General features: G+C 40.4%; 1 protein-coding gene across 3 annotated transcripts in view; it reads left to right on the top strand.

Moving 5' to 3' along the window:
• relch (RAB11 binding and LisH domain, coiled-coil and HEAT repeat containing) overlaps positions 1-22,594 on the top strand; it is a 38,736-nt gene extending 16,142 nt beyond the window's left edge. For all 3 annotated transcript variants that reach the window (XM_030756516.1, XM_030756515.1, XM_030756517.1), the window contains 19 exons: positions 4,573-4,685; positions 4,829-4,919; positions 5,633-5,704; positions 6,976-7,116; positions 7,292-7,456; positions 7,546-7,693; positions 7,904-8,060; positions 8,484-8,607; positions 9,000-9,048; positions 9,556-9,635; positions 10,232-10,338; positions 10,515-10,614; positions 12,165-12,247; positions 14,808-14,871; positions 14,989-15,127; positions 15,350-15,466; positions 16,737-16,825; positions 19,471-19,541; positions 21,237-22,594. In XM_030756516.1, coding sequence (XP_030612376.1) covers positions 4,573-4,685; positions 4,829-4,919; positions 5,633-5,704; positions 6,976-7,116; positions 7,292-7,456; positions 7,546-7,693; positions 7,904-8,060; positions 8,484-8,607; positions 9,000-9,048; positions 9,556-9,635; positions 10,232-10,338; positions 10,515-10,614; positions 12,165-12,247; positions 14,808-14,871; positions 14,989-15,127; positions 15,350-15,466; positions 16,737-16,825; positions 19,471-19,541; positions 21,237-21,357 — 2,031 coding nt within the window. In that variant the 3' untranslated portion in view covers positions 21,358-22,594. The remainder of the gene's footprint in view (positions 1-4,572; positions 4,686-4,828; positions 4,920-5,632; positions 5,705-6,975; positions 7,117-7,291; positions 7,457-7,545; positions 7,694-7,903; positions 8,061-8,483; positions 8,608-8,999; positions 9,049-9,555; positions 9,636-10,231; positions 10,339-10,514; positions 10,615-12,164; positions 12,248-14,807; positions 14,872-14,988; positions 15,128-15,349; positions 15,467-16,736; positions 16,826-19,470; positions 19,542-21,236) is intronic.
• The last annotated feature ends 1,428 nt before the right edge of the window (positions 22,595-24,022 follow it).

Here is a 24,022-nt window from a genome sequence, read left to right as displayed (position 1 = left end):
TGTCTGTCTTTGTGCAAAAGAACAATGCCTCGATTTACACACAGCTGGAGGAACTTTAATAAAATGCAGATTGCTCAATGTTTGACGTTACATAATGTTTAGTGCTCTATACATCATGCAGGACAATTGTTATATATAAATTATAAGTTTATATGGCAGGCTGGATTATCATAAAGCAGTCTTCCTCTGGATAAATTGGACAGTGTGTTATTAATCCTGGGAACGGCTGTCCCAACCTATAGGACCCCGCACACACCCCTTTTCCACCGCCGGGGTTCCAGTGCCGGTGCCCGTGCTGTTCCCAAAAGAACCGGCGAAAAGCTTAGGAACGGGCCCGCGTTTCCACGGCACTTGCGAACTGCTCCTTTACTGCTTTGTGGGCGGGTCCTCATCTGGACACGGAAGCCGAAGAACGCGAATGTGGGAGAACACGCTCCCCTTTCTTGTGCTGCGAACACGTTTTACGGTCCAAACCAAACTACGGTACTGCAGCATCTGTGTGCAGCACAGAGGGAAACAGACAGCGATTAGAGCAAGACAAGTACGCACTTTGGGTCCTTTTATCTGTGATATGAACTGATACAAACCAGCAAGTTCAGCCTTAGAGCCCAACCTAATTCACAGCCGTGAAAATCACTTCGTTTTTCTCATGTAATACACATGTAATATGGTAGAAAACTTGATGTTGAGATGACAGTCACGCCCTTCTGTCGTTTTCGTCACGCGTTCTTGGTTCCAGACCAGCTAGCTTGCGGGGCCGGAGTTGAACCTGTTTTTCAGCTGAGCACCGAGTGCGTTCGTGGTGGAAAAACCGCTGAACGGTTCAAACACTGGCACCGGCACCGGAACCCCGTCGGTGGAAAAGTGGCCACAGTCTGTATAAGTTGAATTCGCCTTCAGCTGCCTCTCCTCGTTTGGAGTCGCTGTACTGTTTCTGATGAGTGTGCCTAAATCTGGCACTTATACTGTAGATTTATTTATTTGGTAGCAGACAACTAACTCCCTTATTCAGTCTGCTTGTTTTTGTTACCCCTTGTAATTTTTTTACTTAGTAGATTGGGTTGGTTTGCATTGAAATGGGCTGCCTACATCTATGTTGGTACATTAGTGCCTTGTTAGTAGATCAGCTGCAGAACTTTCCACTCCTATTAGCACATTTTTGTCCCTTTAAATATCTAAATGGCAGACCTTTTGAAACCGTTTTAGTTAATGTCAGTTTAGCAGTCTTTTAAAAATTTAAAAACTGAATAAGCCCAGAGAAAAAGGTGTGTTTTAAAGTTTTAGATATAGATATATGGGTGACTTGACTAACTGTAAACCAGCTTTCTCCCATCAGCTGTTGGTTTACACAAGTGCTTTAGTTCCCAGTGCTTTTTTTTTTTTTTCCTGAGGAGATTTAAGGGGGGGGGGGGCATGAAAATAAGCTGCATTAACAAGCTGTAATGAAGACACCTGCACAAGTGTTCTGTCTACACTCGAAGTGTGCAGTTTTTTGTCTGTGTCTGTCTGTGTACATGCAGTGCATTAAATTTTACAGAAAGAGCTGAAACTTGATAGCAAACCAAATGGATTGGCTGAAAGTGGTAAATCTAGTTGGAGTGGGCCTCAGTCAGGCTGCTTTGCATATCACCATGGTTATGAGGTTTTAATCATCCCCAGGCAGTTATGGAGAATTTTATCTCTTTGAAAAATCAAGATAAACAAACTGAAGGTAGAGCTTGGCACAAAAAAAAAAGGCTTTGGGATTCTTCTTGAGTAGTTAGACTTTGTACTCTGTCCGTTAGATTCAGAGACCATGACAAGGTGTGTATACACACACACACACACACATCTGCTCGTAGTTCCATATTGCAGCTTGGAGCTTTCTAACCACCATGACCCAGGAAACGCACCTTTACTTGTTTGAATATGACACCCTCTTAAGAACAAAAGGCGTTTGACATAAAACGATAGTATGATTTACTGAGGCTCGGCCTGCCACCTGGCTGTATTATCAGATGCTGTAAATCATTAAACCATATGTTTGTTTTTTTTCTTAAATATAAAGGATTGTGTTGCTGTACTGTAAATAATTATTTTTAATGATCATTTTTAATTTTTATTTTAGTCAAAAAGTTGATTATCTTATGGTCATTTGCTGCAGTACTATTTTTATACAGATTTTCCAAGCACTATTAATGCAAAGACAGTAACTAAAAACTGCAATTACTGACTTCCTGTTTTCTAGTGGGTAGATTATCTGTAATGTTTAATGGACCTAGGTATGACAAAGACCTTGATAGTTTTACTGGAACTATTTCTGTTATCATTTCTGGTAATGCATTATTAAATGCAGGTGTTTGAATTTAAAAACAACTATGTCAGCAATTTAACATGCAAAACATTTCATACTTAAGACATCACAGATGTCCAAATCTTGGAGTGTAATAAAGTCCACTTGGCTGGACAATCCAGCAAGTAGATGCAGAGATATTTATATTATAATTAATTAGGATACTTTAAATAGTTTTGATGCCTAAACCCAACAACAAAGCAAGTAAAAATGACAATAAAAAGCCTAGTCACCTTAAAAGTATTGAGACAGCCATAACATTAAAACTGCCTGCTTAATATTGTGGCGTTAGCACTCTGAGGGTATCCTGTGGTATCTGGCATTAAGATGTTGGCACTGGGTCTTTGGTTCTTGTGGGTTTGTCAGGTGGGGCCTCTGTGAATTGAATTTGTTCCAGCTCATTCTTCTTCAGACTTCATCTGTGAAGTCTGGAGGCTGGGTCAATGCCTTTATTTGGCTTGGTGTTTCCCAAGGCATTCATGAGCATTTTTTTTTTTTTTTTTTTTTGCAGTTTACCACAGCACATCATCCTGCTGAGGAAGGAAGCTGCCATCAGGCATCAAATGCCTGAAAAAGGGGCCCAGTGTTGTTCACATCACCTGTTAGTGGTTCAAAAGAGTGTATACCTTCTGGAAACTATAAATTAGTAGATGTGTAGCATTTGAGAGAGATGTTTGTTACAGTTTTGTTGTTGGAGATGAGCTATAGTATAGGTAAACTAAATAACTGAATAATGTAAGGCAGTCTGTCATTAAGATCTGCTGAGAGGTTCCAGCTTGCACAAATGTAAGCCATCACATAAGTGGTAAAACAGACATTGCCATTTCCATAGCTTCATAGTTAGAATGACTAAAAAGACTGAAAGGAATAGACACATGGAGGGGAGCCGATGCTTTCCTCCATTGGATGCAGGTTCTCCTACTTTTTGGTCCTTGGGTTGGAATGGGTAGTAGCTCTGCTCTGTAAAGAAAAGCATTTGGCCCCAGGTCTGTGGGTCCTGGCGTCACACTGTCCGCTCTACCTGCCCACAGTGTTGACACAGGACTGGTCAGTTATGAAGGAGTGTTCACATCAGAAACAGTTCACACCAAAATAGAACAGGGTCAGTGTGGTTTATGGGTTTTTAGATGTGTGCTGTTTATGAATTCCTCTATTTGCTTTATCGGGCCAGTGCTGTTGACTCTCCAAAATGCCTCCTGTGAAAATGTGTAGCCTTGTAAGAGACTGGGGCAGAAGGTTATTGAATGTGACTGTTCAAGTTGGCTGGATTCACTTAATTTGTCATTTTTAGCTGTTTTTTGATGCTCAAATTGACTTCACCAATATTGGACTAGTCATGTAACCACTTAAAATGACCCTCTGATACTCAAATGTTATATTTTTGCTTTTTAAAATATGGCCAACATGGCAGTGACTTCAGAGGGTTGGTCCAGCATTGAGCGAGTGACTCATCGCAGCCTATCTTTACCCAAGTTTCTGTTAGGTCCTTCTGTCCGTCCAGTGTTGGGGTTTAGCTCGTTCTTCCAGTACTTGGCAGGAAAATATCATATCTTCCTGGAAAAAAACAGACTTTGAAAAAAAATATTTTTAACTTTGTGTGCACTCTCTAATTTCGGTGTGTGTGTGTGTGTGTGTGTGTGTGTGTGTGTGTGTGTGTGTGCGCATGTGTGTGGCGGGAATGCAGGGCTGACCACAATTTGGCCATGAAGGCCCTGTATCAAGGGCAGCTGAGTGCTCTCCCCTCTGGCTGGAAGGCCCGTGAACCTTTTCTGAACTCTGAAGTAGAAGTCAGTTATAGGAGGGGAACTAGTGCATTAGTTTTGTGTGTATCTGTCTATATGCAGCGGTGTCTGGCTGTGTGCATGCACTATTTAAGCTTCTACAGTATGTGGCTATAATTTTTTGTGTAACTCCAAAGCCAAATGAGTCAAGGTATAACACCAGCAAGGGATCTATGGTAAGTATGTTTGCAGCGGTGTTGAAAGACTGGTGTTGGTTTTCAAAAGTGAGTCCCTGTGTATCTTTCTCCTTGTGACTTTCCCATTTTCAGTCTTCTTAATAAACACCTTCTCTGCCTTTCCTGCTCCTGCTACTCCATAGATTTACAGGCCTGCTTGAGTGCTACAAACCATCCTTTCCACCTGTGTGTTTTAATCGTAATCTCACACTGTTTTTTTTGCAAAGTAATCTAAACTGATGCTAGCTTTTTTTTTTCCCTGTCTTTGACTTCTTTAATTCAGGAGTTGATTCCACTCATCTTATGTACCGCCTGCCTTCACCCAGAGCCTAAAGAGAGAGACCAGCTTCTCCATATCCTCTTTAACCTCATCAAGAGACCGGATGATGAGCAGAGGTGACTATTTTTGTCTCTTAAAGTGACTTCTTACATGGATATCTTTTTTATTTATTTATTTATTTTTTTTAAACCACAGGCTAGAAGACAAACTGCAACTGTATCCAGTGTTTTCTCATGTGTGTGTTTTTGTGTTTCCAAAGACAAATGATTTTGACAGGTTGTGTTGCATTTGCGAGGCATGTGGGTCCCACACGTGTTGAGGCTGAGCTGCTTCCTCAGTGCTGGGAACAGGTAGAGTACATACCCTAGAGGTGTTATTGAATATGCTGCCATTGAATTTCACAGCTTTTAGATTATGTTATTAATTTATAAATGGTCTTTAGTTCTGTTTTCTTTTTTAAATTTCTGAAGTTTATTTGAAACTCGTGAATAATGCTGAAGTGCTTACATATTGAAATATTCAGATTTAATTAGCCTAGAGTCTCTATTTGTCTCTGTAGCACTGTTTCCTATTTCTAAGCCACGTCTCTTTTTTTTTATTTTAGTTGAAAGATCAGAAGCATACATATTAATGATCTCTGTTTTTTTCTCGTTTTTTGCACTTTTATCACTCATTAAAAAAACTTAGTTTGAATACAAACATGTCAGATCTGTTACTTTGTGTCAGAAAACTGTTCAGTGTTTATAATTTCATTTTCTGATTCAGACCTCTGTTAGCTATACCTCCACAGTGTCCTTGACTTAAATGGGTTAGTGGTTTGGTTTTCATTGCCACCTGTGTCACCACATGCAACACATGTATGATAAACAAAATCTGCTGCCACCAGTTTGGAGGCTGAGAATCTGTGTAGAAAGACAAATAGTGGTTTCCACAGGGTCAGGATGTTGCTGATACTCGAGTTGTTTCCATTCCATGGTGGCTGCACTCCGTCTGCCTCTCCTTTTTCTTTCAGTTTCTGTCCCCGTTTTTCTTTAAACACTTCTTCTGAACTTGTCTTCTCCAGATCAACCACAAATATCCAGAGAGGAGATTGTTGGTGGCAGAGTCCTGTGGAGCCTTAGCACCGTACCTGCCTGTAAGAGCACATTGTGCATGCAACATATTGAAGTTACAGTTGTATGACTATGGGCCTAAAGTGCAGACTCTTGGGGGATTTAGCAAAAAAAAAATATTGCATTAACTGTTGAGGAATTAGTCATTTTTATACACAGTCCCCTATTTTCAGGGGCTGAAGTATAATTGGACACTTGTTGTGTTATTTCTTCTTTAAGTGAGCAGGTCGTGTGTCGATTCCAGGTGTGGCATTTTCATTTGGAAGGTATTGTGAGGACACCCCCCCCCATCAGCATGATTACAATTACATTACATCGAAGCTGCCAAATTTACATTAGGAGTCACTAAATATCAAACTGTACGATGCTTAGCACAAGTGGTGAGCATCATAAGAAGACCTGGGGATCCGCTGAAGACATCAGTGGTGGATGAGTGTGGGATGCTGTGAAAAGGTTTTTGTTTACCACAAGTGGAAAAACTTTCTACAGGATGTAGGCATATCATTATCCACATCTAGGATAAAGTGAATACTTCATGAGAGAAAATACAGAGGGTTTAGAATTAGGTGCAAATCAGTAATCAGCCTCAAGTATAGAAAGATTTGGCTACAATCACATGGCCGTATGAATCTAAAATCAACCTGTAATAGAGTGATGGGAGTTAAAAAGTATGGAGAAAGCTTTGAAGGGCTCATAATCCAAATGTAACCCTTACCCTGGTGCAGCGTCCTGCTTCCAATGCCACTGTTTTTATTAATTGCATCCGCATTAAATCTGAAGTGCATAAGGATTCACTGTCTGCTCATATTCAGCCAAGTGCAGCAGAGTTGACTGGATGGTGCTTTGCAGTGCAGAAGGACAATGACCCAAAACATACTTTAAAATCAACGTGGGAGTTCTTGAAAGCAGAAATGAAATATTCTGCAGTGGTCGAATCAGTCACCTAATGTCAGCCCGGTCATAAATCCTTTTCCATTTTCCAAACAAGAACAACTGAAAACAGCTGTCATAAAGACCTGGAAAAGCATCAAAATAGAGGAAACCTATTGTTTGGTGATGTTCGTGAGTCCCAGACATCAGGCAGTCATTGCCTGCAAAGGATTCTTCTAAACATAGACTGTATAAATATGAGTGGAATTTCTCAACTGTTAATAAATATTTTTGTTCACCCTCTAGAATTAAAGCTAAAATTATGGGTTTAAGCCTATAATCATCATGTGCTAAATGTAGAATTATAAAATATAATCTAAATGAATTCTCAGTCTCTTTTTCCCCTCTCTGTTCGTCTCTGTAGAAGGAGATTCGTAGCTCCCTGGTGTTGTCCATGTTACAACAGATGCTTACTGAGGATAAGGCAGACATGGTCAGGGAGGCTGTGGTCAAGAGTCTGGGTATCATCATGGGTTACATAGATGACCCTGACAAGTACTCCCAGGTATGTATGTATGTTTATAGATGAACATGTCTGAGTGTGATCATTTAAATTTTTTTTTTAATGCTGTCCACAACTACCACTCTAAATTTACTTCTATTTCTTACTCGAGAATTTTGCAGCAGTGTTTGTGAGTGAGTCTCAGTACTGCTCTGTTGTTTGTGTGTTTTTACTCCAGGGTTTTGAGCTGATGCTGCTGTCTCTTGGAGACCCATCAGAGCGGGTGGTCAGTGCAGTCCACCAGGTCTTCATCCCTGCCTTTGCTGCCTGGACCACAGAGCTGGGCACATTGCACACTGCACTCATCCCTTCTCTGCTGGCACGTATAGAGAAACTACTTACAGTAAGTGTCTTTAATTTCAGTCTTGGCACAATGCATGTAAATAAGTGCACCGTCTCACTTTCCCTAATATGTGCTGTTTCTTTCTTTAGCAAGGAGAACATGGTCTAGATGAACACAAGCTACATGTTTTCCTGTCAGCTCTTCAGTCCCTTATCCCTCCTCTGTTTGCTGTGGTGCTGCAGAATGCACCCTTCACCAGCAGAGCCAAACTCCATGGAGACATACCTGCAATTGAAGGTAGGAAGGCACCTACAGAGGCACACACACTTGTCAGTTGTAAAACAGATGTCTGAAACCTACGCAGAACCAGGGGTTTATATTTAGGTGTGACTACAGTGCAATTTTCAACCATTTTGTCCATTCATAAATATTCTACTATAGCAGTGTGACCTTTAAGCTTTATATTCACTGACTTTCTACCCTGGTCCACTATCTTGGGATCTGCAGTGACTCGGTTCCCCCGGCCAGCTTCTCCCCTCCAAGATGTGGCAACCATCATTGGCAATAGGGAGCTACTGAGTGCCCTGCTGCAACTCTATGACCACCAGCTGGAGCATGAAGGAACCACCGGATGGGACAGCCTGCTATGGGTGGTCAACCAGCTGTAAGAAATACATACACACATTCAAACACATGAAGTTGGGTTTTGATCCTTTCAGTGACCTAAATTATATTTCTGGTGACTTTAAAAAAAAACTCATCAAACCCAAAACCCAACTTTATTATAACCTTAAGCTATCATAATTGTTATGAGGATGTGCTTGTTATCCTCAGAGGGAACACGTTCCCCATAATGTGACTGATTAAATACATTAAAGACATTATAGATATCCTCACAACATGAGTAATACAAGTATAACCTCCAAACACATGCATGTCTACCTTCATTCTGTAAAACAAACAAACAAAAAACAGTATTTTGAAAAAGATGAATGATGAGTGCAACTTCACCCACATAATGAAACACTTGGGTTTACATGGCATGACAGACACAGACTAATTTCTATCCGTCTTCTATTTTTTACAGCCTGCCTCAGCTCATAGAGATCGTGGGTCGCATAAATGTGACGTCATCGACCTGCGTTCATGAGTTCTCTCGCTTTTTCTGGAGGTTCTGTCGCACCTTTGGCAAGATCTTCACCAACACTAAGGTAAAGCTATGAGAGCTGTCAAAATGAAGAAGATTCTGTTGAGTACACAACAGTTTAGTCTTAATAGGCGTTCTTAAAGTTCCCCCCAGTTCAGTTTATCTCAACCCACTTTGTTCACCTGACCACACACACTTGTTCTTACAACTGCTGAACTGTAAATGCTTGTAGTGTATTACATTTCCCAGAAAAATCTGGATGTTAAAAATCGTGCTGTATACACTGCAGTTACAATAAACACACAGCAGTTTACTGTGTACATGTGTTCATTCCCAGTTTGATCTGCCAATATCCAAATGAGATGTTAAAAATGTGTATGGAACAATAAATGTCAAAGATGTGTATAAATATTATGCTGACATTTTATCACTGTGATTTTATTTTATTTTTTTCAGGTTAAACCACAGTTCCAAGAGATTCTCCGACTGTCTGAAGAGAACGTTGGTAAGAGCAGCAGTATCGTAGGCACACGTGTGTGTGAGCCTTGTAAGATTTTCTCAGCTCTCTCAAGAGAATGTTGATAGGTGGAGTTCAGACACTGACACTGTTGATGTAAACAAGCTATTTGGAGTCTGTTATGGGCGTTACCGTTTTTTAAAAATTTTTTAGTCCAAACATGCTTTTATATAATTATAAAGAGGTGCTTGGTCTCATGTGGCTGCCAAGTGTTTTAGTTTTGGGCTTGTGGCTGTTGATGAAATGTGTTTTGTGTTGAGACCCGGGCTGTGTTGAGGTCATCAGGACCTTTTCTGACATTTTTTTGGAAAACCGCTTCAGGATAATGCATAGTGAGGCCACATTGTCGCATGTGAACAAATGTGTAGCCAGTATGTTAGGTTGAAAATAATCTCGTCGTACTTGTTTATATTCTGGTGCATTTTTTTTGTAGTCATCTTAAATAACTGAATTTATTGCATTCAGTGTTGTGACCTGCTTTTGTTCTTCTGCCAGATGCTTCAACAGGGAATGGTATTCTCACCAAAGCCACGGTTCCCATTTATGCCACTGGAGTGTTGACATGCTATAACCAGGTAACTTAACAGCTGCTCAGAAACTAACAACATTTGATGTGATCAGACATTTTGATACTTTTTAGTGTCCTTAAAGAGTTGATTAATCTCAGTGTGTAGATAGTATAGCTGATATACTACCATTTTATTAACAAAATGGGTAAAAAATGCTAGTAAAAAATGGCAAACTGATTTCACTTCCCATTTGAGTTTTCTTATAAAAAAAAATACAAATTTGTGATTAAGTAAAAAATGTGTCACAGAATCACTTTATTTTTCAAATCTCTTCTATGCAATATAAATGTATTTGCAAATAATAACTACTGCGTCCACTCCTAATGCCTGAAGCTAGCTCACATTATTCTTTTGTTTTTAATAATGCAGCACTTGCAGGCGTAGTGGTCTCTGGCAGTGCTGTGTTTTGTATCAACTTTTATAACATAGTGTTGATGTTCAGAGTGGCCCAAGTTAATGCTCAGAAATACTAAAGAAAAGGAAAGTGAATAAAATCCAATATAGCCTGACTGAACAGTAGAAAATTATATATACGTGTCAGTAATGAAATGCCAATGTGAAATACATGAAGCAGTCATAAATGTGCTGTCATCTCTCAAAAGGAGGAAGATCGCAAGCTGTTGGTGGGTTTCCTAGAGGATGTTATGACGACCCTGTCTCTGTCCCATGCAGCTCTCGACAGCCTGAAGGCCTCATTTGTAGAGCTGGGGTGAGCTGTAATGCACAAATACATGCACAGAAACATTTGATCCTTTTTTTTAATCCTTTTTTCCCATTTTTAAGAATGTAGCACTTTCATTTATACAGTCATTCATTTGTTGTTGTAACTTGTGGTCACTTGGCAGTTTGAAAGTTAGTTAATGGCTGTGTTTTGTGTTTTGACAGTGCCAACCCAGTGTACCATGAGCTGCTGCTAACTGTTCTGTGGTATGGGGTGGTCCACACGTCTGCTCTTGTCCGGTGTACGGCAGCACGGATGTTTGAGGTACAAACACGCAAGCACAATGTTTTTACAAAAAATGTGCCACTATTGAAACATTTTTAAAGTTATTATTATTATAAATGACACTTTTTATAGTGTGCATTTTAGTACAACATAGAATAATGAGCCTGCACAATTATTTCTAAAATCCTAATAATTTGGTATGTATTATAGTTATTTGCAGTTGTGTAATTATCACAGTTTTATCCTTTGAATGAATCTAAGTGTGTTAGACAATGATTATATTATATGTGCAGTTTCACTGAGCTAAAACCTGTCAGTTGTGCAAATATACATGCTGTAGATTCTATTTTCATGTTTACCTATTTGCTATACATGTGCTAGCTTTGCTTGCTGTTGCTGCTATTAAACATGCCTTTATTATTAAGCTATTCTGCCCTTTAAATGTGAGTAAAAGCTGTAGCTATATCAGTGCTCTGGTTCCAACCATATGGCTAGACCCTCACGTCAGACCTTTCACTGTACACTCATCCCAGTAGTGACAAAATAAATATCTGCTACATGTCAGAGATGCTGAGGTCAGTACCCTGAAAGTATGCGTAGTCAAAGGAGCTGAAGGCCTGTTCCTTTTCAGTGTTGTCGGAAAATATAATTTAATCAGAAATGGGGGTTTTTTTTTGTGAATGTTTTTGCTGTTTTCAGAATTTCAGTTCTTGTGGAAACATAATACTATTATTTTATAAAGGGAGACAATAGCTTCTCTGTTTTCTTCCTCGCTATTTTATTCAACCAATTGGATCCATATTAAACCAGGCTCTCAGGGCAAAAATCCTGGCCAAAGCCATAAGAGACATGAGATCTCATTTGTCCACACTTTAGGTCAAATATTGGGATGAGAATCTAGGCATAGCATTGGAACCTTACCCATGTTGAGCTAAACCTGGGGGAGGAGGAGTGGTAGGTTGTATCCATGTCCCCTGTTTTGTGAAGTACTTGCCCTTTCCCAGAACACCTCACTGTCACCATTCCATAGTGTGTAGCTGTCCCCCACTGTCAAAACTGTGGTTCAAAAGGTGGCCCTCTACCACAGATGCCAGATCGAAATGCTCTCAACTATTTTTTAAATATTAATTCAATGCAACGGTGATCTGGCGTATGTGGAAAGAGCCCACAGTTTTATGCTCACCGTATTGTAACAATACTTGTGCAGTTTAGCTATGTTGGCTTTGCCATGTCTGCATATCTGAGAGAGAGAGAGAGAGAGAGAGTGCGTGTGTGTGCGTGTGTGTGCGTGTGTGTGCGTGTGTGTGCGTGTGTGTGCGTGTGTGTGCGCGTGTGTGTGTGTGTGTGTACACTTGCTTGAAACATACAGTGCCGTTCCGTGCCTTGCAGCTATTGTTCTTGTCATTGTATATCACTTTCTTCCTATCTTTTTGTGTTTTTTTTTTTTTTTCTTTTTCCCTTCCTTCTTTGTTTTGCCTTTTTTTTTTTTTTTTTGTTTTTCTCTATTTATTGGCGGTGTTGCTCGCTCTTGTCCCAAATGCCCTGCCCACCTCTGTGACATCACGGCTGGCTCTGTCCAATCCGATCAGCTGCTGGTGAAGGGGGTGAATGAGACGCTGGTAGCTCAGAGAGTGGTGCCGGCTCTCATCACACTGTCCTCCGACCCTGAAATGTAAGTGGAACAACAACAACAACAACAACAACAACAACAGTAAAGTGTGCCGCGTCTCTCTCCCCCTTCTCTTTGCTGCCTGAGAACTATCACGTTAGCACCAGTCTGTACCTGCCAGGAGCAAAGTCAGCACAATATAAGACAACATCAACATTGATATTAATGCACTTCCATTTCATTCTTCAAAATAATTCATTGATGTACATTTGTTTAGAGTGGCTCCTGTTTAGATTTAGGCTGTGCCATGGGGTAGTTCTTAAGCACAACCACTGTGAAACCCTTACATGCATGTACACATCAGTCTGCATCACTAACTCATGCCGGCTCTCATTGCCTCATCAATCTACAACTAACAAGTCCTTTGCCAGAAATGTGGTTGCATATTTCCCATGTGTCAGCAGCACAATCCTAGCATGCTTATGTGTAACCTGCCCCCTCCTCCTCCTCCTCTTCCTCCTTACCCGACTCTGTGAACACAGGGCCCCTTTTGATTGACTCTCCAAATAGTGATTGGCAGTCCTTACCCTGTCACTGTTTATTTCTTTTCTCTTTCTATCTCTTCTGTTTTATCTAGTCTACCTTTACCTCTTTCTTTCACCTCTCTTTCTTCTTGATTTATTTCCCTCCATCCTACTCTTTCTGTCCCGTCCCATGGCACCCCTCCCTTTCTCTCATCCTGCTGTGTGGTGGGTTTGCAGTTGATTCTCCGAGGCATGAGTGAAGCATTAGTAGATCGCCGGGCGGCTCCAGCCCTTATAACTCTGTGCAGTGGGCCTGAATTGTGAGTCAATTGACACAAAAAAATCTCTCTGTAAAGACTGTCATTTTGTGGGCTGCATCCTTACAGTGTGTATATCCAAAAAGAAAAAAAAAAAATCTTGTCTTGCTGAGCTGGCATCGAAATGATGCTAACTTGGCATTTTCTTTAACTACCACAGAACTCAGCGAATGAGGAAGTAAGAGCCTGAATTCATTGGCCTCTTTTTTCCTTCTATCCCATGTTCAATACACACTCATCCAGAACCAGTGAGTCACAGTGACTGACTAAACATTTATGGCTGGATAAATACTAAAATCTCCACTGTCCAGTCCTGCAGGAAATAGTTTATGCATAATAGTTCTGACAATCTTTGGATTCGTCTGCAAACAAATTTACCTTCAGCCCTGTGTCACACTGAACTGATGAACATACAGCAGACTATGAGCAACGGTCAGTCTTTTGAGCCATGTCTTGGCAATAATTCAAAGGGTTTCTGGCATGGATGCATCTAATTCAACACTAATCAAATTTGTGGCATCACTGCTGGAATGCAGCCCTTTTCATCTCATCGTTCCCTGTAATGAAATATATTTATTGGTACATATGCTTTTCCCCAAATCGTACTATAAACACAAATTTATTTAACCCTTAATGTATCTTTGTTTTGTTTTGTTTTGGTTTGGTTTTAGTGTAGCCTTACATATGTTGCTGTGCTCTTAATTAGCAGTTTATAAATAAAAAAAAATGTTTAGAGAAATTATGAGAAACTTTTTTATTTTATTTTATTTCTTTTAAATTAACTCCAGTGATCTCTCAGACCACTTCTGGCTTTTCTGGTCCTACTGTGGACTGTGGAATGATTATTTAACATCGCTCTAACGACACCCCATTAACCTTGCTTACTGCCATTCATTTCAGTCATTGATTAATATTGTTTTTGTATTTTTATAGCAGATCTAGTAATTTTAGCCCTTTTTACATTTTTTTTTTAGTTTGATTTTTCTTGTAGAATAACATGAATGAATTGAACTGAAATATTAAAATTTAAATACAGATGTGGGTCAAATATTACTTGCAAAATGTTGCTGTTTTTTGAATTTGGATGAGTAGCCAGATCTTATGACTGGTCAGATGATCCCCATTTTAGATGCCCAGTCCAAAAATAAACCCACTATATCAGCTTACCAGTTAATAAAACCTGACTTACGTCTGACTGATCGCATTCATGGGCCATGCACTTGGCATTGACACATGTTTAAATTTCACAGTTTATGGACGTGTAATAACTTGGGCAGAATGCAGATCCTGAACTGGCAGTACAGTAACCACCTCAGTTATCATTGTGGTTACCAGCATGTCATTACACTGTAATCACTATATTTATGCAAAACCTACAACATGTGTCAGCCAAAGTAGTCCTAATTCTTTGATTCTTTGTGGGTTTTGGTATAAATCCTTGTTTGACACTAGAGGTGCCACTGTAATAGAAAATGTGTACAAATATTTAAAAAAAGTCAATATTAGAATCTCTTAGCCGCATTGTTTGAAAATTCCTTGCATGGTCTTGATTAGTGCCTCCCTACTGATGACATACCCTGAACACATCTGACTTCTTTTAATGTGGTTAACCCAATAATTTGTCGATTCCCACATTGTGAAATAGATCCGAAAACCTTTTTGCAGATAATGTTTGAGTCATTGCAAGTCTGCCTTAAAGGCACGCTACTGGAGAACACCTAAAGTAGTGATTCATTGACTGTCAGTGGTCAAAGCATTTTCTTGCATTCTTGCTGTTTGTAGCTCAGTGAGGATATCCACTATTCCCGCCTTTGGGACCATCATGGAGACTGTCACTCAAAAAGAGGTAGGGAACTGTCAAAATGCACACTAGCCATATATGTAGCTGAAATTAATTGAAAACTTTTTTAAAACCATTATCATGCTAAAATGTATAAGAATACTTTTGCTTACATGTATTTAGCTGCTGGAGCGTGTAAAGATGCAGCTGGCTTCATTCCTGGAAGACCCTCAGTACCAAGATCAGCACTCTTTGCACATGGAGATCATCAGGACATTCGGAAGGGTTGGGCCTAATGCAGAGCCACGCTTCAGAGACGAGTGTATGGGAAAAGACGCTAATTCATGAAAAAAGCTTCAATACTAACTGTTTAAATGGCACTCTATGCGCTAATTTCCGGCTCAGTATTTTTATTATTCTTGGAGTCTGCTTAGAGTAGCTTTGCAGGATTCACAGCTTTTTTTTTTTAATCTGTTCATTTTATTGTTTACTCGTACTTATTCTGTGATGTAACCAATTGTCTGGATCTTTGCTATTCCTCTAGTTGTGCTGCCACACCTTCACAAGCTTGCGCTGGCTAACAACAGCCAGAGCGTGGAAAACAAGAGGATTGACATTGCCACTCAGCTGTTTGAGGCCTACAGCGCCCTCTCCTGCTGCTGTATCCTTTTAAAGGTTATGGTTCAGCTGGGCTATATGCTGGTTAGATTGGATTTCCATTCTTGATAGAGACTTATAGTCTTAATACTAAATTAATAGCTTAATACTAACCCACTCTAAAAGGAAATATGAGTAGTCCGCTCCTCCTTTTATTCTGTAGTCATGGGTTTCCAAAGGATTTACCAGAAGTCTGTCAAGCTTGGATGGGGTTCAGAGTTAATGTTGTAACAGTAAGTCAGTAAAGAGACCATAAGTGTTACCGGTTAGTTCCTAGCTATACTCGAGATGTGCTGGTATGTATCAGCGTGGTCTCGGTGCCTCCGTGTATGGTTCGTTGTGTGTATTGGCAGGATTTGACTGTCATTTGGCAGAAGGAGAAAGGAAAAATAAGCTGCCTCCACTTTGAGGCCAGAGGTAATTACGGGGTTGGTTAAGCAAAGGAAAGGATGAGAGAGGGAGAAAGTGAGGGAAAGGACTGAACATCAGCTCCAATCCTCAGGAACAGTTCCCAGGATAGGACTCACGTTTATATCATCTCGGCTGTTTCTGTGATTCTTTTTCCTCTATTTCTCCCTCTTTTTTTTTTTCTCATCTTTACTGTCAACCCAACCCCACCCAGGTCCAACACACACACACACACACACACACACACACACACACACACACACACACAGATAGAGGACAGCTGTTCTGAGGATCATTCCTGTGGATTTTTGTCAGGCTGTGATTTTACAGCGCAGTCGCGTCCAGGAGGTATAGCCCTAACCTCAGCCTCTACCTCCCACTGCACTTCTTTCTCCTGTAATCAGTGTGACAAGCTCTGAAACTGTGCATTTCCATCTCTAAAAATAAAGACTAGCTCGCCGCTGGCCCCATATAGTTCCACTGAATTTAATGGGTGGCAGAACACGTGTAGGCCAGGATGAAGGAACGTGGGGTTGAAATTTTAAGTTTGTGTAAACCTATTTTTGTTCACAGATGGGTGGAGTGTGCCTTGTAGTTACACACTAATGAAGTGGATTTCTCATGAATTTTTTTTTCTTATTAACCTATTTATCAGCAACAATATTCTTGAAGTGAACACCTCCAATCTGATCATTTCTAGAACTGGTTTAAAGCTTTTTCATTATGTCTTTTTCCATATTTGATCTAAATCAGTAGATGTGGTTTGTGGAGAACCACGTGGTTTTAAGTAGACTTGAAACTGAACACTTGCATTTGAATTTTGGATGCCTGTATTATTTCAGTCAACTCCTTAACTTCCAGCCCAGTCATTTCCGAGGAGGTGATGGTCAACCACTTCTTGCCTGGCCTCAGGTGTCTGCGTGCCGACATGGAGCAGCTCTCTCCAGAGCACGAGGTCAGGAGAAAAACAAAGTCACGCTTGCAGATTTATGGGAGAGGGCTTCTCAGACATCGACCTCGGCCGGTGTAGATATATTGGACAGTATTAGTTGATTGGTGATATATCGCTAGCAGCATTTATAACTGCCGATAAATGAAAATTTAAAACGTAAAGAAGAGGTGTGAGAGTTGGTGTTGCATAGTTTATCCACCGGAGGGGCAGAATACAAAGGAAGTTCAACACAGGCAGGCTTTCATTGCATTGGCATGCTTGACAAAATCTAAAACTCCACTCAGTGCTGAGGTATCATGATGATGATTATCAACTTTCTCTTTTAAGCCGGGCTTTCTGCTTCAGAAAGACAGAGCGCTCCTGTGAGTGCAGGATACTCCAATCAGAGAGGTTATCAGACAATAATGATGATAAAATGATCATTAAAATCCTCTAAAGAACATAAAAAATGCAACGTTGTTGCAAATGAGACGTGATTAGTGGTGCAGAAAATCAATAATCTGGTAACTTGGCACACAGTAGTAAACATTTTAATTTGAGTTAATTGTTTTAATGCGCTCTCAGTGCTGATGTTTATTTCAGACCTGACAGCTGCACATTAGAGCTCTGAAACTTTAAACTGGCTCCATTTAAACATTAAAGGTTACGGTCCTATAGCCTAATAAAGGAAACATGGAAATTACTTTAGTTTTGTGAGTTCTGTGTTCCACTAGCTGCAGTTCCAGTAGTGTAAAAGAGACTTAACAGCAGATTAGAATCAAATATAAAAATGTTTATAAATTTTCTTCATAACCAACTGGATTCATGCGCAATCCAGTGACAATGTGATGCACAGTTTGAGCTGCTGTAGAGAATCTATACTGCACTTAAAACATGCTGTAAATAAAAGAATCGGTTTAAACTCTTCACCCCTTGAAAGCCTACTAGGAGCAACTCTTGAAGCTCTTTTCTGAACTGAGTGGTTTCTGTCATATTTCAAACCTGCTTGTAGGGCAAAATGACCGGGGCTGCATCAGGACTTAGTGAGGGTCGTCTCTGCCTGTGCAGCTATTCATGGAAAATGTAAATTTAAAACCTCCCTGTATTTGACAACAATACAACACTAAAACATTTTTGCATTCAATTCAGTTTTATTTATATAGTGCCAAATTACAGCAGTCACCTCACAGTGCTTTGTATTGTAAGGTAAAGACCATACAGTGCTTCTCTGTATGTGGAGTGAAGCTGTGGAACAAACTGTGATGATTTGAAGCAATGTCCCAGCATGACTCAGTTTTAAAAGTGATACAAATGGTTTTTGCAAGGTACAGGGAGGAGTTAGGGCTTTCACCAGGTGTTCTCATCCACTATTTAAAGTGTCTGTGTGTGTGTATATACATGTATGTGTGTGCGCATTATTCTCACTCCATGGTACGCCTCTCTGAGGACAGTCTGCAACTTCCCACCACAAACACAACAGCCAGCCGATCCGAGCGAAGTCGGGCAGAACGAGTAATCAAAACCTTGTTGTGACAGTAAAATGTTATATTATGTTAGTAAGAACTCATAAATAACTACACATAACAAATGTTATGGAAATCTATTCATGTTTTGTGTACCTGAAAGAAGTTTTAATCATCAAGTATCTGGATCAGTCTTGAAAATTCTGGATCAGTTGGGCTCTTGACTCTGCTGTTCATGCATGCACACACGAATACAGTAAATCGTTTACATGTTTATATATTGATTAGCCACAAATTCCTTTGAGGTTGCGTCAAAAAGGGCGTCGGGCATAAAAATCTGCTAAATCAAACATGCGAAGCTGCCAGCTGTGGCGAACCCATGTGAATGAGGGAGCAGCTGAATGTAGCTTTTTATGTTAATGAGCAAAATCAACTGCCTTTTTTTAAATTCATTCTTTCAGTCTGTTACTGCTATGAGATCTCACACAAAAGACAAAAAAAAAAAAAAGACAATCTGACCCTTTACCGCTTTCGCACACACACTCATACACACACCTCTCATATATATATTTGTGTCTTGGAATCTCACGCGATCCATTTCATGTGAGCATTTAGCCAAGGTGACTAATGGTCAGCTGACTTTTTCATTCACAACACATCCACCCTGTCTGTAAGCTCTGCATACCAGACACTAACAGATACGAAATATTTAATGCTGTAAAACACATGAACTCATAAAAACTTTACAGAGGACTAATACTGCCAAAATTAATTAAAAAAAAAAAATAGGCATTAGTTTCTAAAATGTGACACATTATTTCTGTTTCAGTTTGCTTCTGTATTAATTTGCCTTAGTATGAAATTTATTTTTCCATTTTTGCAGTACTGAGTACTGCGTTCCTCACTTTTCTAGCAATTTCCTGACTAGAGGCAGCCATTTCTGTTGTTAGCCTGGCATTCATTAAGCAAAGACATAAAAGCTGAAGACTCGGGAAACACACAGAAAAGCAGAAGAAAAGATCTAATGAAAACCAATGCGGTGAAATAAATTGAGAAAAGCAAAGGGTAAATGGCTGAAATGGGAAAATGAAAGACAGTAATGTGAGTTCACGGAAAGGTAAAAGTAATGGTAATAAAGCTGAAACATGGAGAAACGCCGTTTTTTGTAGATGTAACATTTCAGCTAAATCTGTTTGTTATTCACAGGTGATTCTTAACTCGATGATCAAGGAGTGTGAAATCAAGGTGGAAAACAGAGCGATGGCAGACCCACAAGGGTAAGGAGCAACGCACTCACATTCACATTGTGACATTCTTCTGAAAGGGATTTTAAAATATTGGCTTTTATTGCATGAGATGGCAACGGATGAAGATGGTGTTAAATAGTGAAGTAGCCCTACCACAGGGGTAGGGAACTCCAGGCCTCGAGAGCCGGTGTCCTGCAGCTTTTAGATGTGTCCCTGATCCAGCACACCTGAATCAAATGACTGAATTACCTCCTCAGTCTGCAGTCAAGTTCTCCAGAGTCCTGCTAATGCCTTCTATATGTGGTTCAGGTGTGCTGGATCAGGGACACATCTAAAACCTGCAGGACACCGGCTCTCGAGGCCTGGAGTTCCCTACCCCTGCCCTACCATGTAGAGGGAGTATTGGGACGCAGCCCATATTGTGGGTTTATCCCAAGGGCATTACGAGTATTTGTAAGTATCGAAACTGCACATGAGTCTCTTCATAGAGGGAGAGAGAGAGAGATGTTGATCATGTATAGTTGGAGCTCATTAAAAAGAGGGGTGAAAGAAGTGTGTGTGTGTGTGTGTGTGTGTGTAAATGCAGGAAGTGTGTATAGGTCTGTGCGTGCCGATGCGTATTCTCAGCTTTGTGTGTGTTTAAAGTCTCTGTGCTCATGCTGAGAGATTTTACCTACTTTTTCATTTTGTTCTGCCAAGCTTGGCTTCAGCTTCTCTGCCCGTAATTGATAACTTGGATTTTTACTTTTTAAGGAGATTTGACCTCAGAGAAAAGAGGCTTGGAAAGTTTTGAGCATTTTAAGCCCCATTTGATTTATTTAGCTATAAAACCCGTGAGATTCTGTTCTCGGTGAATTGTTTACCAAAATACTGCACGATGTGGTTGTAATTTGATATAACTGAGACTACATATTAGAAAGGAGGCAGTTGAGGTGGTTCAGGCATCTGAATAGGATGCCTCCTGGGTGCCTCTTGGGTGCAGTGGTCCGGGTATGTCCGGGTATGTGCAGTGGCCCCGTGGTAGACCCAGGACACGCTGGAGAGATTATATCTCTTGGCTGGCCTGGAAACACCTTGGGGTCCCCGGCTGAGCTGGAGGAAGTGGCTGTTGAGAGGGAGGTCTGGGCTTCTCTGCTTAGGCTGGTGCCTCCGCAACCTGACCCCAGATAAGCGGAAGAAGATGGATGGATACATATTAGAGTTTCCAACTCAGATCTATGAAATTTGATGTACAAATAAATGCTTATGAACCACAAGTGATGCACAAAAGCATAGACTAAAATGCATCACAGGTCATGAAGCACATTGATACCAAATTCCTGGTTTATTGTCAAATGCCAGCATTGATCTAGAAGTCACATAAAGATGTTTACCAGTCAGAGTAAGAACTCTAGATCAACTGACTCGTGTTTGGCGTTACTGTTACCTTTTGTCCTTCTGTTGAGCAATGCAGCAGTTTGGCACTAACTGCTTCTCTGTATCAGTCTGAATCCGAACAAACTCAAAAGAGGAACTTGAGGAGCTGTTAGACCGTAAAAATCAGGAGGGGCTGAATTGGCAAACAGCATTTCCTTTCTAAAGAAGTGGAGCAGAGGGTGACATGACAGGAGATTATGTAGGGATTTTCTGCAGTTTTGATTTCATACATTCAAATTAAAAATGGCTAAAGTTTAATGTTGCATCATGTCCGCATTCTAACTTTATACTTATTTTTTCCCTCCGTAGCTCTATGTCAATTGCATCCAGTTTAGTGGGTGAGGATGCCAAGACCAAGTTTCTAAGCAAGATGGGTCAGCTGACTACCTCTGGCGCCATGCTGGCCAACGTCTTCCAGAGAAAGAAGTAATCCCAACACTGACCGATTCACCATCTCGATTAACTGACCAACCGCTGCGCTTTTTTGGGAGCATTTCGTTTTACCGGGAAAAAGCATATGTTCATTTTCAAGCAGATGGAAGTCAAGTGTATAGTTCAGTCAATTTTGACAGATTTTGCTGAAAGTTGTATTGATTTTAAAGTCTGTGCAGCAGGACTACTTCTTACTTAAAGGTAAACAGGGATGGTTTTGCAATGAAAGCTTCTGAGGTTTCCCTCGGCTCATATTTCCTCTCCGTAACTATTAATCATGACAGAAGCGTCATCAAGGACTAGGATTTGTTTTCATTAGTCAGTGTTAGCATTGTCATTTCACACCAGGAAGAGAGGAGAGGTGAGAAGAAACCCTACAGTATCAAGGTTAACCCACAGTGATAACGAGGAACCCGGACATTTCTGGACTTGGAGCTATCACCGAGTTTGCTTTAAGTTTTAGTGCAGTACTTCTTGTTACAGAAGAGTATCATTCGTCTTTAGGAAACAAAACTCCGAGCGCAGCCTGATGGGTTTCATTAACAAAATAATGGGCGCCAGTTTGGGATCAAAAGGAGCAGTCACATTAATTATACTGAAGGTCTGAACCACCAAATGGCTGTGTGGATTATTTAGAATGCATTGTACAGTGTGTCTGTACGGCTCAGAAGTATCGCCTACTTGAAACTGTTTAAAAAAAAAAAAAAATGTCTTGCCTTTATTTCTTCAGTCTGTCTCTGGTTTTTGTTTTGATAGCTTCTATTTTATAACTTATTTATGTCTTAATGAAGAAAAACATACTTTATTCCAACTTCCAAAGAAATTTGCACTTCACTTTACTATTTTGTTCTTTATTATATACATATATCTTTTTGTTTAATTCAGAGTCTTATACATGGAGATTATCACTATTGTGAATGTTTTGTTTTTGTTTTTTTTTTAATCCGTTGGCAATGTGAAATTGAAGAGAACACTGATCATAATTATTCCTTCTCTGTCTCTTGCATTTTGTCTCTGTGTTGCAGTGTCTCTGATAATTGTACCTTTTTTTTTTTTTTCCTCTAAAGTGGGTATTTGGTTCTTTTCTTTTTGTTGTTTGTTCAATTTGGATATGCTCTAAGAGAAACCGTAAATAAATGTATCATACACTGAACTGAAGAACACGGTACTCATTATGTATATTTGAAATTTGTGTCATGGTGTAATAAAAGATGGAGATCAGTTGTGTACTTAAATGTACTTCTGGAAGCTTAATTGAACGCCTGCGTGTCTCTGGACTTTTGTGCGTGCGCTGTGATAAAGGGGAAAAGCCCTCGTAGCTCTCGCTGTGGCTCAAAGTGTCGGCAGGTGTTAAATGACTTTGTTTTACAGCCTTCTAACAGAGAAAACGCACGCCGCTCCTGCCCGTGCGCTTCGACTTCAAACGCTTGATGTGAGCTGTTGTCTCCTTAGTACAACAAACCAAAGTCCGTCTTATGGGACATTCCCAACAACTTAACACCCTTAAAAGCTCAGATCTGCCATCGAGATTACACTATCGCTCAATCCGTGCAATCTTGTGGAAAACTGGCTTAGTATTAAAATGGGCAACTTTGGCTTTAATCTATAATCTGACGGGTCTATTTAAGAGGGCGCTTAAACACAAACTTTCAAACAGGTTTTTAACAGTTCTGACTGACCTGCAGTGGAGACCACTACATTGATTTGTGTTAACACCCTTTTTTTTTTAGTGGTTGAGGATGACATGAGTTAGCCGACGCTCTGTGATAAAGAACAGTATTTGCATATTCAAGCTAATATTCAACCACCATCACTGATAACTGGCCAGTTGGTCAAATAATTGATAAACACTCTTGTGGCACGACATTGTGGCTTTGTGGGCTTGCCTGTCTTCCTGTGTCTCTGGGTAAGCGTGTGTGTTGTGGTGCTGTAGATTCCTCGTGTGTGTGATTTGTAGGGCTGCAACGATTCATCGATTAACTCGATTAAATCGATTCTAAAAATTTATCGACACAAATTTACTGTGTCGATGCTTCGTTTAAACTCTGCCGCGCTCAGCTGTCTCGGTGTAAGCGGCGCTCCTCACTAGCATTAGCAGCATTAGTGCTGACGTTTTTTTGTGGGTTTATTGGGGGCTGGCAAACCAACATAGAACTGCATTACCGCCACCTACTGGTCTGGAGTGTGAATCACTCACGTATACACAAGCACACATTCTAAAAAGCTCTCCGTCGCTGCGATGGATTTCATTTAACACAGAGTGGATCATCACTAGAGTTGCCACCTGTCTCGTAAAATACAGAACCCCGTATGTTACGGGACTCCGTGGAATACGGCTCCGTAACATGCCGTGTTCCGTACTTTACGGGACGGGTGGCAACTGTCGCTGACATGCATTTCCACGCCTCCACTGCTCTCTGTGTGTCTGTGTGTGTTGTGCTCGCTGAGAATTTCATCTGCTATTTTTGTCTTTACTTCAGCTGTAGCTACCAGAACTGGTTTGCTAGCGAGCGCGGGCCATTAGCACTAGCGATGGTTCGGTACCGGAAGGCCCGCCCCCCAGGACCGAGGGGCTCCTTCAAAATATTTTTTATACTTTAATCCCTTATTAGTGACTAAATATAGACCTGCAGTAGAAACGTATTTTCGAGAATGCTTGTGAA

This window comes from Archocentrus centrarchus, chromosome 20, assembly GCF_007364275.1.
Source record: "Archocentrus centrarchus isolate MPI-CPG fArcCen1 chromosome 20, fArcCen1, whole genome shotgun sequence".
Classification (NCBI taxonomy): Eukaryota; Metazoa; Chordata; class Actinopteri; order Cichliformes; family Cichlidae; genus Archocentrus; species Archocentrus centrarchus.
Note: the sequence above shows the minus strand (reverse complement) of the source record. Positions and strands in the feature narration are given on the sequence as shown.